The sequence below is a fragment of the Mastomys coucha genome, unplaced genomic scaffold (genome assembly GCF_008632895.1).
Source record: "Mastomys coucha isolate ucsf_1 unplaced genomic scaffold, UCSF_Mcou_1 pScaffold15, whole genome shotgun sequence".
Classification (NCBI taxonomy): Eukaryota; Metazoa; Chordata; class Mammalia; order Rodentia; family Muridae; genus Mastomys; species Mastomys coucha.
This window is the reverse complement of record NW_022196897.1, coordinates 104238792-104255778: the sequence shown is the minus strand read 5'-3', so window position 1 is coordinate 104255778 and position 16987 is coordinate 104238792. Positions and strand designations below refer to the sequence as shown.

General features: G+C 40.9%; 2 protein-coding genes across 12 annotated transcripts in view; both read right to left on the bottom strand.

Annotated features, from left to right (window-relative positions):
• Rad51 (RAD51 recombinase) overlaps positions 1-3313 on the bottom strand; it is a 21212-nt gene extending 17899 nt beyond the window's left edge. For 2 of the 4 annotated variants that reach the window (XM_031371497.1, XM_031371499.1), the window contains exon 1: positions 3153-3313. The gene's annotated coding sequence lies outside the window, so the exon portion shown is untranslated. Of the gene's footprint in view, positions 1-3061 lie in introns of all 4 variants that reach the window. The other 2 variants (XM_031371495.1, XM_031371496.1) reach the window with 2 other exon arrangements.
• A 7616-nt stretch (positions 3314-10929) lies between these two features.
• The window catches only part of Knl1 (kinetochore scaffold 1), a 63464-nt gene continuing 57406 nt past the window's right edge, over positions 10930-16987 (bottom strand). For 7 of the 8 annotated variants that reach the window (XM_031371492.1, XM_031371488.1, XM_031371491.1 and 4 more), the window contains exons 22-26: positions 16301-16369; positions 15023-15132; positions 13911-14029; positions 13394-13516; positions 10930-12044 (exon numbers count right to left, since the gene is read on the bottom strand). In XM_031371492.1, coding sequence (XP_031227352.1) covers positions 11945-12044; positions 13394-13516; positions 13911-14029; positions 15023-15132; positions 16301-16369 — 521 coding nt within the window. In that variant the 3' untranslated portion in view covers positions 10930-11944. The remainder of the gene's footprint in view (positions 12045-13393; positions 13517-13910; positions 14030-15022; positions 15133-16300; positions 16370-16987) is intronic. The other variant, XM_031371487.1, reaches the window with a different exon arrangement.

Sequence of the window (16987 nt, the reverse complement as noted above, 5' to 3'; positions counted from 1 at the left end):
CACATGGTGGCTCACAACCACCCACAATGAGATCGGACGCCCTCTTCTGGTGCGTCTGATGACAGCTGTAGAAAATTACGCCAGAGCCAGCGGGGGCCGAAGCCAGCCTGAGCAGAGGTCCTGAGATCAACAGCAGCCACACACATGGTCGAACACAGTCATCTGTACAGCTACAGTGTACTCATACACATAAAAATGAAATAAAATAATTCTTTAAAAAAAAAAAAAAAAAAAAAAAAAAAAAAAAAAAAAAAAAAAAAAAAAAAAAAAAGAAAATGCAGGCTGGAAATATGACAGCCTGTGGTACAGTCCTTGTCTAGCATATGAAAAAGAGGCACCTGGGTGCATCCTCAGTACCACAAAGCAGACGAGAAACTGAGTGTATTTATCTTACTGTCAGCGATGAAGATGGAACGCAGGTACCTGGACAGGTTACGGAACTACTGAAATAAACCCTTAGCTCTGACTGCATTTAAGCTTACAACTTTGGGCTTTGGGGTGTAGATCAACTGGTAGTGTTTGCCTAACATGCACCAAGTCCTGAGTTTGATGCTATGCAGTGCATAAAACCAGGCATGGTAGTCATGTCTATAATCCCAGCATTTAGGAAGTAGATAGGGAGACTAGAAATTCAAGACCATCCTCTATTGTATAACAAGTTTGAGATTAGCATGGATTACCTATCTCAAAAAAAAAAAATCAAAACTGTAGAGAAATTATTTGCTATATACATAATCAGAGGTAGATAATCAAAATACAAACAAAGAACTCATTCAAATGAGAAAAAAAGGGGCTGGAGAGATGGCTCAGCGGGTAAGAATACTGACTGCTCTTCTTGAGTTCAAATCCCAGCAACCACATGGTGGCTCACAACCGCCTGTAATGAGATTTGACACCCTCTTCTGATACGCCTGAAGACAGCTACAGTGTACTTATTTATAATGGTAAATAAATCTTCGGTCCGGAGGGAGCAGGGACTGATTGAGCGGGGCCGACTGGAGTGAGCAGAGGTCTGAAATTCAATTCCCAACAACCACATGAAGGCTCACAACCATCTGTACAGCTACCATGTACTCACATACATAAAATAAATAAAATAAAAATCTTAAAAAAAAAAAAAAGGACGACAACAATAGAAATCAGATTCTAGAGGGGATATCTCCACAACCAAAACAACGAACAAACACACAATCTCATCAGTAATCAGGAGAATTGAAACCACAAGAGGAAGCTGGGCACTGGTGGCGCACACCTTGATCCCAGCACTTGGGAGACAGAGGCAGGAGGATTTCTGAGTTCAAGGGCAGCCTGGTCTACAGAGGGAGTTCCAAGACAGCCAGGGCTACACAGAGAAACCCTGTCTTGAAAAACCAAAAAATAAAAAAAATAAAAAAATAAAAAATAAAATATGGAGGCCCATGATTGTCACAGCACTTAGGAGACTGAGAGGCAGGAAGACTACCATAAATTCAAGTGCAGACTGGGCTGCATAGTTAGATTATCTTAAAAAGCAGCCCTACACCCATTCCCAAGTTCATAACATACTACATAAAATATCAAGTGCTGGAACTGGAGAGATGGCTCAGTGGTTGAGAGCACTGGCTGCTCTTCTAGAGGACCGGGGTTCAATTCCCAGCATCCACATGACAGGTCACAACTGTCTATAACTCCAAGATCTGACACCCTCACACAGACATACATGAAGACAAAACACAAATGCATATAAACTATTTAAAAAATCAAGTGTTGGCAACCATGTGTAACATTCAATACCACTGGCAGATTTACATGAAATTTAAAAACAGGCAAAGATGAGCTAGAGCAGCAGAGTCAGGATGGTAAGTTCAAGGTCAGCTTTTGCTAAAATGCAAGATCCTTGACCAAAAAAATAAACAAAACAAACAAAACCAGTGGCACTCTCCAGTAGTCCCAGCACCTACAAGGCAGCGACAATAAGACCCTGAGTTCCAAACTAGCTCCTGGGTTACAAAATCAGACTCTGCCTAAATAATGTTTTTTTAAAGGTAGGCCATTTTAGTGAACAGTTTTAGAAATCACTGTTTAGCCAGCAGGGTGAGGAGGAAATACTAAAACCAGGAAGGATAACGGGAGGTTCCTAGCATGGTAACAGCCTATTAGTGATTATATAGATATATTCATTTTGCAATAACTCATGCATACACTTGTATTTTATACATCTTTATATTTTATACTTCACTTTATTATTTCTCGAAAGTTCCTTTTAGATTTATTTTTTGTGCATGAGTATCTTGCCTGCATACGTGTATGTGTATCGCATGCTTGCCTGGTTATCTGAGGTCAGAAGTCGGCACTGGATCTCCTGGAACTGGAGTTATGGCTGGCTGTAAGCCATCATGTGGGTGTTGGGAACTGAACTCAGTTCCTTGGCAAGAGCAATAAGTGCTCTTAGCGGCTGAGCCACTTTCCTTTCAGCCCCTGCACTTCATTTTTCACTTTTTCTGAGACAGCTCTTCCATTTGTAGCTCAGGATGGTCTTGAAACTGTCACCCTCCTGTCTCTCCCAAGTGCTAGGATTATACAGGTGTCAATCATCTAGCCAGGGTTCTCTTTAGAAATGTGTGTTATATTTTTCAATCTTTACTACTCTTTTGCTTATGCAATCTTTGAACTCTAGGGCTCCTACTTCAGTATCCAGAGACACCAGCCACTACACTCACTTTAAAGTAACCACGAATCTGTTAGCCCTGGTCCTACTGTTTAACAGCTGTGAGCATTTTTTCTCTGGATCTCAGCTTCCGGCGTCGGGACCACAGACGTGAACCTGAAAGTTTGTAAATTCCAGCATTTGGGAGACTGAGGGCGGCAGTTCGAGCACAGCCCGGTCGTGAGCTCAGGTCTCAAAACAAAGGCTTGCAGTACAGGTCGGTTTTCTCCACAACGGTCGGTTGGTCGCCTTGCTTCCCTTTCTGGGTTTCTCAGCGTAGAGGGGACCCACAAAGCTGGCTCCGGGCGCCCTGGCCTGAGCTGGCCCAGGCAGGCGAGCGGCCGTGGGAGGGGTGCGCCGGCGCCTCACACTTACCTGTCCCGCAGCCGTGGGCCGCTCGCTCCTCCCGGCAGTCGGCTCTGCACACACCACGCTCGTTCCCTCCCGTCACCCGGCTCGAACGCACCTCCTAACTCCTCCGTCAGGTCTTCTACGAAAGTCTTGAGAAAAATCGGAGTCCTCCTAGCCACACTTCCGGGGACGCCTCGGCTTTGCCCAGGCGCGGATCTGCGCGGGGCGTGCGACTTTCAGAAATCCCGCCAAATCCTCACGCTCGTATCGCCGCAACGTCATCACGCCTTTCTTCGACCCGCCTTCCACCTACTTCCGCTTCTGCCGCGAACCTGACGAACGTGCCGGACGGTTTTGAAGCCGAGGGATGTCGTCTATCACTCTTCCCTTCCTTTATGACTGTTCTGACCAGGCCTTTCTTGTTACCTGACTGAGGACTACAAACCTGCAAAGACGATGTGAACAGCGCAGGACTACATAACCCAGAATGCATTGCTGCGGAAGCACCTCTGCAAACATTCTTGCACTCCGGGAGTGGACACGAGTCGGAAAGGTCTTCGCGCGGAGCCGTTTTGTCAGAGTGCTGTTCTTAGGCTGCTGGGATGTTGTGGTTTAGAACCAGGTGTTTTCCTGGTCTCTCTGGGCGGCAGAGGCGAAGAAGCTGGAATAAAGATAAAACCTGCAAACGGAGCCAGCGACTAGAAAATCAGTGTGAGAATCAGCGAGGTGGAAAAAACAAACAAACTTTTATTTGGGCGGGCGTCGGGGCCGATAGATAAAATCTAAATACATACATTTATAAAACTACCAAAAACGAAAGTGAAATAACTCATTCTCTAGTGTTTTTTATTTCCTCTCGCTTTGTAGTGGTTACTAGGACTCCAGAAAAGCAGGCGCAAAATTGAGTAAAGGTTTGTGTAGTTTGCCAGGAACTTTGTATTTTTCTTGTTATACATCTAGGTGTTTTCAGACAAGATCTCATACTCCTCAAACTCTTCGTGCTAAGAATGACCTTAATCCTTTTCCCACCTTTGTTTCCTGTGCTGGGACATTACTGTGTTCTGTGTTGAAGATTGAACCCCGGGATTGTATGTATGCCACACAAACACTTCAACAACTTAGCTGCAGGCCCAGCTGAAAATTACCTATATTTAATATAAATACACTGTAGCTGTCTTCAGACACACCAGAAGAAGGCATCAGATTCCATTACAGACGGTTGTGAGCCACCTTGTGGTTGCTGGGAATTGAACTCAGGACCTCTGGAAGAGCAGTCAGTGCTCTTAACTGCTGAGCCATCTCTTCAGCCCTAGTTAATTATTTTTGAGGCAGGTTCTTTGTAACCCAGGTTAGACTCAGATCCCCAACGTCTGGGGTTACACAAAAAAGCCACCATTCTTGACATATATTTTGAGAGACACCTTAGATAAGTTTCTCTGGATAAATTTCCCAGGGTGACGTTAAAACCTTGAATCTTCCTGCCTCAGACTCCCATGTAGCTGGGTTTTTTTCCTCCCTCTACAGGTGTGTGCCACCAGAGCTGATTGTGAGGGCTTTAAAGTGGACAAAATTTGAATTTTATCCTTACACTATGTTACATCAAAGGATAGATTTCTGGAGATGAGGACGACAACAAAAACATGTTTAAAAAAAAAAAAGCTGGGCGGTGGTGGTGCACACCTTTAATCCCAGCACTTGGGAGACAGAAGCAAGTGGATTTCTGAGTTCGAGGCCAGCCTGGTCTACAGAGTGAGTTTCAGGACAGCCAGAACTACTCAGAGAAACCCTGTCTCGAAAAAACAAAAACAAAACCAAAAAAAATTATCCCAATGTCTCTCTTTTATAATCCAATAAAAGTCCAATTTCTCTAGTACCAATTAACTACATACAATAAGAATAATAATCAGGGGGCTGGCGAGATGGCTCAGTGGGTAAGAGCACTGACTGCTCTTCCAAAGGTCCTGAGTTGGGATCCCTGCAACCACATGGTGGCTCACAACCACCCGAAATGAGATGGACGACCTCTTCTGGTGTGTCTGAAGACAGCTACAGTGTATTATGCTGGAGCGAGCAAGGCCGCAGTAAGCAGAGGTCCTAAGTTCAATTCCCAGCAGCCACATGATGGCTTACAGCCATCTGTACAGGTACAGTGTACTCATACACATAAAATAAATCTTTAAAAAAAAAGAATAATGGGGGCTGGAGAGATGGCTCAGTGGTTAAGAGCACTGACTGTTCTTCCAAAGGTACTGAGTTCAAATCCCAGCAACCACATGGTGGCTCACAACCACCTGTAATGAGATCTGACACCCTCTTCTGGTGCGTCTGAAGACAGCTACAGTGTACTTACTTACATACATAAAATAAATAAATCTTTAAAAAGAAAGAATAATAATCAGAACTGTCAGGTAGGAATTACATTCACAGTGTCTAATCATTTCTGTTTTGCAACCTCAGAAAAAGTACCCCACTATCCTAATTTGATGAATCTAAAGTTCTGTATTTAAAACACTTTCATCGAGCAGTGGCTCACGCCCTTAATCTCAGCACTTGGGAGGCAGAGGCAGGCGGATTTCTGAGTTCGAGGCCAGCCTGGTCTACAGAGTGAGTTCCAGGACAGCCAGGGCTATACAGAGAAACCCTGTCTTGAAAAACCAAAAAAAAAAAAAAAAAAAAAAAAAAAAAAAAGCAAAAACAAAAAACTCACTTTCATAATTTGTATGAATCAACCTAAAAACATCATTATTGTTCTTATTGTATGAAGGTATCAGTTGTGCTAAGGTCTGGAGCCCTGTTACAGTAGCAATGAAAAAATAACTAGCTAAGTAGCTAACCAACCTCCCACCCCTTTTATCCCCACAGCCTCTGTTTGAAATAGGATCTTGTATAGTCCAGGCCGGCCTCCGACTTGGTATGTAGCCCTGGCTGTCCTGGAACTCATTCTGTAGACCAGGCTGGCTTCGAACTCAGAAATGAACCTGCCTCTGCCTCCCAAGTGCTGGGATTAAAGGTGCGTGCCACCATTGCTCAACTGGGATAATCTCTTGTATACAACTGAGATTTTGTTTAAAAACGACACTTGGCCTCTTAATTTTTTTCATTAGGAATTCTGGGTCAACACAAGCCTTGCTACATTTGCTCTCTAATGTGTTTGCTCAAATCACAGTTTGTGAATAGGGAGTAGCGGGCGATGGCTATGGTCTGGAAGAATTTGACAAGGCAGCTGAATGACAAAAGTATAACCACTGTGGTTATAGGTTTGAGAGTTTTTTATAAAGATAGCCTCATATAGCCTAAACTTGCTCTATTGCCAAGAATGACTTTTGTTTGATAGTCTTGCCTCTACTTCAGAGCGGTGGGATTACAGGTGTGTACCACATTAAGTTTGTACAAATGCTTAGGATCAAACCCAGGGTTTGGTGCATGCTAGATGAACTCTCTCCTGAATTAAATCCCCAGTCTCTGTATTTGAAATAGGATTTTGTATAGCCCAGGCCGGCCTCCGACTTGGTATGTACCAGATGTAGACCCTGGGCAAGCTGTCAAAGCAGTTGCTAGCTCCTTCTTCCTGCCCTAACCTATCATTACCCATAAGATGCCTCAATATGAGCTGTCAAAATGCCAGCAAACAGTCAAACAGCCATGGCTCACTCTGCTGCTGTCATGAGGAACTTTCCACAGTGGCAACACACCCTTTGCCAATTCTGCCAGCTACTATCTAGAGGTACAGTCGTAGGAGCTGTCCATGGTGGTGGCGCCTTTCCTGCCTCAGCCTATGAACTTCATGAATTAGCGCCACAGGAGCTGTCCACAGTGGCAACGTCTCTCCAGCCTCTCTGAGTCGCTCCACAGAGATGGCACCTCAGCCAGAGCCACCTGTAGCTGGGAAGGACTTCCAGTCCTAATCCATGAGCCTGATGCAGGAAAAAGAGGGTGAAAAAAAGCCACCGATCCCTGACCCAGAAAACCTACCAATCTCTGAGCTTCCCACAAAAACCCACCAAACTTGAACAGGTAAACCCACCTATCCCTGAGCTCCCCAAGCCCAGGACTTGAACTCTCACCAACTGTGAAATCTGGAAATCTCTGCCCTGAAAAACTCCGCCTCCTATGAAATCCTATATAAGCTGCCCCCCGCCCCTTGTCCAGTGCCCTTCTTTCCTCTCCCAGGAGCAGAGGCAGCCACTCTTGGATTCATCCCTCCCCTCGCTGGACCCTCCAATAAATCTTTTATGGTATTGGCTGCCTAGTGTAACTCTCTTATGGGAAGAAGCCAAGAAGCACTTTAGGAGGTTAGAAGCAGAGTAATGGATCAGGGCTAAGGCTCCTGAGCTCAGCTGGAGATACCTTCTCCTAGGAGCTGAAACACTAAAGAGGGGGAGGGAGGCTGAAGCTCCTGAACTACTTAGCTGGGGATACCCTCCCATGGGAGCTGCAATGCCTCCGTGCAGGCTTTGAGAGCTGTGTGGTTCCTGAGCTCCAGTGTCTCAGGATGTCATCCCATTGGGACACTGTCCTACATCAGAGCTGTGTGCTTCCTGGGCTCCCATGTCTCAGGATAGAAACCAAACCAAACCAAACCAGACCCTTCAAATATAAAAATAAGTATGTGTAGAGAGGGTGGTCTAAATAAACAAGTTGGGGTTTACTTATGGGAGTTCTGTGCAAGCAGCTCTATTGCTATCAATTAGGAGGCAGGGGAATGGGAGAACTGTCAAGGACAACTGAAGTTCCTTTGACTTATAGAATTACCATTCTGCCATGGCACAATACTTTATCCCTTGGAACAATTGTTACAGGAAGCTGCAAGCCACGACAGAACCTGGGACTATATGTTCTGTAGATCAGGCTGGTCTCTTGGATTGAACTCAGGTCTTTCTACAAGAGCAGCTAATGCTCTTAACACCTGAACTATCTCTAAAGCATAAGGCAGTCAGTTGTAACTCTTCTTTTTAATTTTTAATTAACTTTCTACAGTCCATATTTTATTCCTCCTCCTCCCTAGTTGTAACTCTTAACTGAAATCATCACTCTTCTGCCTTTTTAAATAAAAAAAAAGAGAGAGAGAGAGAGAAATTATTGGTTCTTCCTTTGAACCATGTGTATTTCAGAGACCAAACTTAAGTCATTAGACCTGGGAGCATATGCCCTTACCTGCTGGGCCATTTCAATGCGTCCTTTTTCTCAGAAAGATCTCACTATGAGACCCTACTGCTTCTGCTTCCTGAGTGTTGGGATTATAGGAATGGGCGACCATTCTCAGCTGAGCTTCTAATTCTTTCCCCATTTCCTCCTTTGTTCTTGTTATTTGAGACAGGATCTAATGTAGTCCAGGCTGACCCTGAAAAACTCTCTATGAACTAAAGCCTTGGTTTTATTTTGCAGGGTTTGGAATCGAATTTAAGGTCTCCTGTACTAGAGAAGCATTCTAACAAATAAGTTAAATCACTAACGCCATCAAGCTTTTAATTCTTATTATTTAATTTTTGAGACAGCACCTTTTGTATCCAGGCTGGCATCACACTTGCGATGTAGCTAAAGATGACCTGTGAGGCTTCAAGTACAGACACTACAGATTTGTGCTACCTCGAAAGACTAACATATTTTCCCTTTTCTTTTTGGTAATACTGAAGGTTAAACATAGGTGTTGTGTGTGCGTGCCTGCTAGGGTAGTGCTCTATCACTGTCCTCTTTTTACTCTTTAAGATTGAGTCTTACTAAGTTTCCCAGGCTGGTCCAAAAATTACTTTTGTAGTTCATATTAGCCTTAAACATATGACATGTCTTCTTTAGTATCCCAAACAATTAGAATTACATACAGATCTGTACCAACAACCACCTAAAAGGTGGAGTTTTTTTGCTTTTTTTTTTTTTTTTTTTTTTTTGGAGACAGGGTTTCTCTGTATAGCCCTAGATATCCTGGGACTAGGTTCTGTAGATTAGGCTGGTCTCTTGAATTCAGAGATCCACCTGCCTCTGCCTCCTGAATGCTAGGATTAAAGATCTGCACCACAACACTAGGCAAAAATACCCTTAAAAAAATAAAAAAGACTCATTTTTATTTCATGTGTATGATCGTTTTAGCCAGTGTATGCATGTGTGCCTTGTGCGTGCCCAGTGCTCATTGAGACTAGAAGAAGTATTGGATGAGCTAGAACTGGAGGTATAGACAGGTATGAGCTATCAAGTGGGTATTTGCGGGCCAGTGTCCTGACGCTGCTGCTGCTGGGGCTGCAATACGTGTTAGTTAAATGGATGCAATGCATAATCATGAGATATTTTATTATAGGAAAGAGAAAAGAAGCAGCCATGACCATGTGAAGACAAAGAAAGGAGAGGAAAGAGAAGAGAAGAAAAGGGGGCAAGAGAGGAAGAGAGCAGGAAAGCAAGCAAGAGAGCAAGAGAGACAGGAGGGGGCAAACCACCCCTTATATTGTGAGGTGGGGCTACCTGTCTGTGGGGCGGCGCATATCTAGCTGTGGTCAGCTGTTGGGGGTAGGGTCCAGCTAGAATGCTGGGAGCTTGGGCCATAGTCTATGTGACAGAACACACATCTCCTGCGGGGGTGGGGGTGGGGGTCTGCTCTGCGGGGTGGGGGGGTTAGGACTGAAACAGGAGCCAGGGTTCCAAGAGGTGTGGCCGAACTCCTTCCATTCCTTGCAGGCAGAAATTATTGTCCACTGGGGCTACGGAGTTCCAGACTGGGCCCAAGTTGCCTGAACAGACCACTGCCCCACAGGTATTGGGAACCAACTCTACAAGAGCAGCAAGTGTTTTTTTTTTCCTTCTCCTCTCCGAGACAGGGTTTCTCTGTGTAGCCCTGTCCTGGAACTCCTTCTATAAACCAGGCCAGCCTTGAAATCAGGGATTCATCGGCCTCTGCTTCCCGAGATTAAAGCTGTATTAAAGCCGTTCAGCACAACAGGTACTAATTGCTGAGCCACCTCTCCAGCCCCACTACAGAATACTCTTAATAGAGATATTAATTATAAAGGATTACAAGTAATCAATGTATTTTAATAATGAAAAAAAGTCCTTTAAAATGAAAAATAGAAAAAAACTTAGAAAATATGAAGATTGCCAAAACTCTAAATATTAAAAAAAACACAAACACCTATATAAACATAATTACAGGGGAGGGGGGAGGGAACAGGGTTTTTTTTTTTGTTGTTTTTATTTTATTTTACTTTTTTCTTTTTTTAGAGGGGAAATTGGTTAAGGAGATATATGACATGTAAATAAAGAAAATATCTAATAAAAAAATAAAAAAAAACATAATTACATTATTCAAAGCAAAAAAACCCCAGACACCATCATTATGAGAGAAATTCTTTCTTGGAGCAGTTTTTTCAAGTTTAAGAAAAAATAAAAGAAAACTTCTAATTTTTAGATATATAAGAAAAAGGATGAATTAAATTTCATAGGAAACAAATCATACTGATGACTTAACAAGTTTTTTATGGGTATCTTGGCTTAGTTTTTAAGTCAAAAGAGTTTTGTGATGACTTCTGAAAGCCACTAGAGTGTGTAATCTTTTGATATATAGACTATAAATAAAAACTTTCAAAAAAATAAAATAAAAATATTTTTGGGACTAAAAGGACTTTACTATGATATAAAAAGTAAAAATTTAAGATAAATTAAAAATGTAAACATAGTTTAGAATTAAATATAAAAGAAACAAAAGTTACCATGATTAGGATTTGACTAGCATGAGGGGAAAGTCCTTTCACATTTGTCTATCTCAGAGACAATACTGTTAATTTATATATTGTTCTTGTATATGAGTAAAAGTGTGGTTTCAGAAAGTAATAGTTGTTAATGATTGTGAGAAACTAGTATTGTAGTATCATATTGTTTAAATTTCATTATTAAAAAAATGATTGAAAATCTTGCTGTAAAGCATTCTTTATAGAGAAGGAAATGACCTACACTGAAGGCATATTATTTCATTACCACATACATCACAAATACAAAAACATTTTATATTTACATAATATATCAGGCCAAAATGAATGATATTTTCATAGAAAGAGTACACATTAGAAATAAAAAGAATATACATTAGAAAGGGAAAATATTAATAAACATTGTAAAGAAAATACCAAGACACTCATGAAAAGATGGGAACCACTCCAACAGCTGAGTGTTTTTTTTAAACAGCATTTCTGAAATGGAGAAGGACGAATAGCTTGTGGATAGATATATTCTGCTGGTTTTATTGAGACAAATCTCACCCCTATGTTGACAGTCTTGAGACCATGTGGTCTTCCTGCTCAATCTGCATAGCTGCGGCCACAGTATGTACTAACAGAAGGTGAGAGAAGTGTTTCTACTCTAGACATAACTGCTAGGCGAAAGCATAAATACACAGCTCTAGATAAGAGGAAATGACTGATCTTTGTGTTTTACCTCCTCATAAATGTCACCCCTTAGAGGATGTATTAAGGAAAGACTTTTTTTAAAAATTGTTTTTTTTTTTTTGTGGCATTAAACATAGGGCTTTATACACACAAGATAAATGTTCTTTCAACAAGTTACTTTGGGAAATTTCTCACATGTTTGATCATTTAATCTTGGGTATAAGGATAATAGCAAGTGTTTAACATGTTATTTGAGGCCTTGTCATTTTGAACTAAGTATTTTAAAACTAATGATACAATTAACTATGATATCATCAGGAGGAATTTTGCTAGTTTTATATGATGTTAAGACAAAGGATAAACATCAATATTGACCCTGATGAAGTATTTTGTTTTTCAACCAGGTCTCCTAGACAGCCTAGGCTGGCTTTGATCTTCTCTCACTGGAATCCTGGGATTACAAGAGTTTGCCTCTATGCCTGGGTAAATAAATTTTTTTTCTTGGTTGTTACAGCTGTGATCTGTGGGTTTTACAGCAAAGATTTCAGTCCTTAAGTAGATCTTGGTAAATCTGCTTGACTACATTCTTCAGGTAGTTTTCCTCTAAGGGCACTTTAGAGATAATGGCAGCGATTTCATCGTGGCTAGAAAAGACAAAAGGGTATGTTTATTAATTTCTCTGAAAAACTTCTACCTCTCTCCAATTCAGGGTTACTCATGTCCTTGGATACTACCTCTTAGGTTCCTAGGAAGCACAAATGTATACTTCTGGAAATAAGCAGAACTTTACTTGAAACTATATTCTAAAATAAGGCTAAATAACCAATTCTAATGTAAAAAATCCTGATTAGTTGGTCTTTTTGTTGTTGTTGGAGATTAAACATAGGCCTTTGTACATGCTAGGCAAGCATTCTACCACTTGGCTATATCTTCAATATCCCTAATTGCTTAAAAAGAAAAAAAAAATTTGTTTAACTATGTGTAATAGGACTGGGGACATGTGAGGGCAGGTGCTGGAGCCATGCAGAAGAGGGCAGTGAGTCCCCTGGAGTTAGAGTTACAGATGGCTGTAGGCTGCTATACTTTTTTAGCATGCTGTCGATTCTAATATGCCACCACTATGTGAGTGCTAGGAACTAAACCCAGGACTTCTGGAAGAACAGCAAGCACTCTCAACTACTGAGCCATCTCTCCAGCCCCTTCCATAATCCCCACTCTGTTTTTGTGTTTGTGCATGCATACACATGTGTGTTCCTGTGTGGGTGTACACCAAGGTAGACAAACTATGTTTTCCTTAGTTGCTTTCCAACTTATTTTTTAAGACAGGTCTTTCATTGATTGGCTAGACTGGCTGGCTAGTGATTCTCAGGTTCTTGTTAGCTCAACCCTTCCCAGAACTGGTGTTATGGGTATGTACCACCTCACCCTGATTTTACCTGTATGCTAGGGATGGGATCACAGGTCTTCGTGCTTGTGTGGCAGGCTCTTTACCAACTGAGCCATCTGGTCTCCAGCTACAAAATCCTAAACTGTTGTTTTCTAATGAATTAAAGTACAGCTTCTATCTATGTCACAGTATCATCAAAAAAGTTATAAAATAGATCATGGTCTAATGGGATGAGTTTGAACTTCTGATCCTGCTCCCTCTTCCTCTAAAGTGGCTGGGATTACAGGTGTGCAGCACACTATGGTTGATGTATATTGTACTGAGAATGCAACCCAAGCCTTTATGCATGCTACCACTGAGCTACATCTCCGGTTCCATTTACAGAGAAGTGTTGAAAAACTGAAGCCATCATAAAAGAGGGAACTCCAGCATCTACTGAAGACAGTAATAAGACCACTGACTTTAAAAGAACAAATACTGGAAAAGGAAGTAAAAAACAAGTGACACACTCGCAATGTATTTGCTGACACTTTCAAGGTCCTTTAGAATGAAATAAGAAGAATACAAAAGTAGCTGGAACTCTTATCGAGCTGAATGGTTACTTACCCAGTCTTCCCAAGGTGATTTTGAATGGTGAACGGTAGTGGGACCAAGGGATAATGGGCCGAGGAAGACAAAGTTATCTCAAACTTTGCAAATGCTGCAGAATTGGAGAATAAAAGCTTCAATCTATAAAAGACAGATACAATTAAAAACAGATTTTTCTTTTATACTTGCATAAGAAACTTAGGTGGCTATAATTTCTTGTCCTTATCAAACAGAAAAGAAGGTAAAACATCTGGAGCAAGACACTGTAATAGTTACTTGCTCAGGAGAGGGGGTGATTGCGCAAGAACGCACACTCACAGCATGGCTGAAGGTAGGCATAGTGGGTACAGATCCTCAGGCACCTTTAACCTTTTGTTTGAGACTGTCTCTCAATGGATAGCAGTCATCATCCCTACTAATATTGATTTCAAACTTGTAGCTTCCAGAACATTAAGTCAATTATGTTTCTACTATTCAAATCCACTCGACTTATACTACTTTATTATAACAGATCCAGGGAACTGGATATACTCACTCAGTATTATTCACATTTATATGCATTAGACTATAATTTGGCCCCCATCGATTTAAAAATTCTATCTCCTCTCCAAGAAGCCGACAACGGTTCACTACCAATGAGAGTTCTTGAAGCATCTAGAAAAAAACAAACAGACTTTGTAAGTGTGTGTATATGTGTGTGTGTGTGTGTGTGTGTGTATGAAAAGGTCATAACTGAAAACATTTATTTTGTGGTTTAGGGATGTAGCTCAGTTAGTTCAGGTCTAGTGGCTAGAGAGTGACTCAGTAGTTAAGGTTGCATTTTCAGAGGACCTGGGTTCAAATCCTACATCCCCATGATGGTAAACAATCATCTGTAATGCCGGTTTAAGAGGACTCTGATGCCATCTTCTGGCATCGTCAGGCAATGCACACATTTGGTTCAGACATATACAGGAAAAACACTTATATATATATAAAATAAAAAAATACAACTTAAAAAAAAAAGTTGGGGCTAGAGAGATGGCTCAGCAGTTAAGAAAGAGCACTGGCTGCTCTTCCAGAGGTCCTGAGTTCAATTCCCAGCAATCACACAGTGGCTCAAAACCATTTGTAATGGGATCCTATGCACTCTTCTGTTATGTTTAAAGACAGCTACCATATACTTAGAAAATAAATAAATAATTCTAAAAAAAAAAAAAAAAGCCTGGGCCTACTCTGCACAAAGCCCAGGGTTTGATATCCAGCACTGCATAAATCAGGAATAGTAGTGTGTATCTGTAATCCCAGCACTGGGGAACAGCAGACAATTAGACCAAAGTTTATGGTTAACCTTGGCTACAGGTCAAACTAGGCTATACAGACACGATCTCAAAACAAAATTAGAGAACAACACTCACATTATTTTGAATGTGAACTTGGAAAAATAAAATGGGTAGTAGTGGCATATGCCTTTAATCCTAGTGCTCAACACACACGAATGCAGGCACAAAGAAAACTTCTTGAGGTTTAGTGAGTATTATAATTCCCAAAACGTGGGCAACTGAATATATTTATGATTTCAGGAGATTATTATATATGTAGGATTTCAGTTCTGCTATTTGTGACTAATAGTGCAAGAGTTTCTTGAAAAGCCTCACTCAACTTTACCTGGGGTACCTCATGCTGTGCAGTGCATTTCTTCTTCCAGGATTCCTGTTCCTCAATATACTGAAAAATAAGCTTATGAACTAAACGGGAGGATGGAGGAGCCTTATCTTCTAAGTAAGGAAAAAATAAAAATAATGGTATTATTTATTCATCATTTTAATAAGGCATGCATATTATAAAAGAAACATTTTCAAACTAGATGCATATTTTTTAAAAATTTTTTATTTTCAAATATAACCATAACATATGCACTTATATAAGCCATTCTATAAAACTTTAAGCCTAAGCATATATAACAATTTTTTGGTGAAAGCATACTTTTTTTTTTTTTTTTTTGGTTTTTCGAGACAGGGTTTCTCTGTATAGTCCTGGCTGTCCTGGAAATCACTCTGTAGTCCAGGCTGGCCTCAAACTCAGAAATCAGCCTGCCTCTGCCTCCCAAGTGCTGAGATTAAAGGCGTGTGCCACCACCGACCAGCGAAAGCATAAATTTTAACAGAGTATATTTCTGAGTTCAAAGCCAGTCTCTCTTTACTATCTATGTATACTATATATTATCTATAAACACAACACTTAATTTTTCTGATCTGTACTTTCCTAACTGGTAAAACAGAAAATAATATCTGCTTACAGCACTGATTTAAGTAATATACATATGTGGTATAGACTAAGTACACATAGTACTAATTTCAAATATAATTTCAAACTATTATTTATCATTATTCAATATCTAGGGGTAATATAATAATTTCTTTTAAAATCTACTTAGGGCTGGAGAGATGGCACAGTGGTTAAGAGCACTGACTGCTCTTCCAGAGGCCCAGAGTTCAATTCCCAGCAATTACATGGTGGCTCACAACCATCTGTAATGGGATCTGATGCCCTCTTCTGGTGTGTCTGAAGACAGTGACAATGTACTCACATATATAAAACAAATAAATCTTTTTTTTTTGTTTTTTTGAGACAGGGTTTCTCTGTGTAGCCCTGCCTGTCCTGGAACTCACTCTGTAGGCCAGGCTGGCCTTGAACTCAGAAATCTGCCTGCTTCTGCCTCCCAAGTGCTGGGATTAAAGGCGTGTGCCACCACTGCCCCAGTTGTCCTGGAACTCACTCTGTAGACCAGGCTAGCCTTGAACTCAGAAATCCACCTGCCTCTGCCTCCCAAGTGCTGGGATTAAAGCATACACCACCACTGCCCAGCTCAAAACACATTTTAAGGACATTGTTATACCTATAAATTTCCAACAAAATTTAGAGGTTTAAATATTTAGAACTTACCATCTAACAGAGACTGAAAGCTGAGCTTGTTAATCTTCCTGCAAGGATTGTCCAAAAATGGGAGACCAACTAAGGAGAAACAAAAAAGATTTTTTTTTTCTCTCTTCTGTTATTTCTTCTTCATCCTTACATAGCATATACTGGTGTCAAAGTCATATGTAGCTGTGGACAGCCCTGGAGTGTAGGTTCTCATGTCCTAACTCCATCTCCTGAATTATAGGTATATATTATTATACTTGGTTCATGCAGTGCTGGGGACTGAACCCAAGCCTTCCATGAATGCTAGGCATGCAATCTACTAACTGATCTATATCTTTCCTAGTCATAAATAGTTTTTCCTACTTTAGAATTCTATTGAAGGCTTATTCTTGAATCACATTATTCTCTGTATATGGTAAAGATCCCCTGATATCTTTCAATAATATTGGTTTAGTAGGCTTTTAAAAGAAATTAAAGTGTAAAACATATCTATATTTATTTATTTTTAAAATTTCCCCCTCCCCCCAATTTTTTTTTTTTTTTTTCTGAGACAGGGTTTCTCTGTATAACAGAGCCGTTCTGTCCTGGAACAAGCTCTGTAGACCAAGCTAGCCTAAAACTCAGAGATCCGCCTATCACTGCCTCCTGAGTGATGGGATGTGAATCCATACCCTGCTCAGTTTTTTGCTTTTGCTTTTTTTTTTTTTT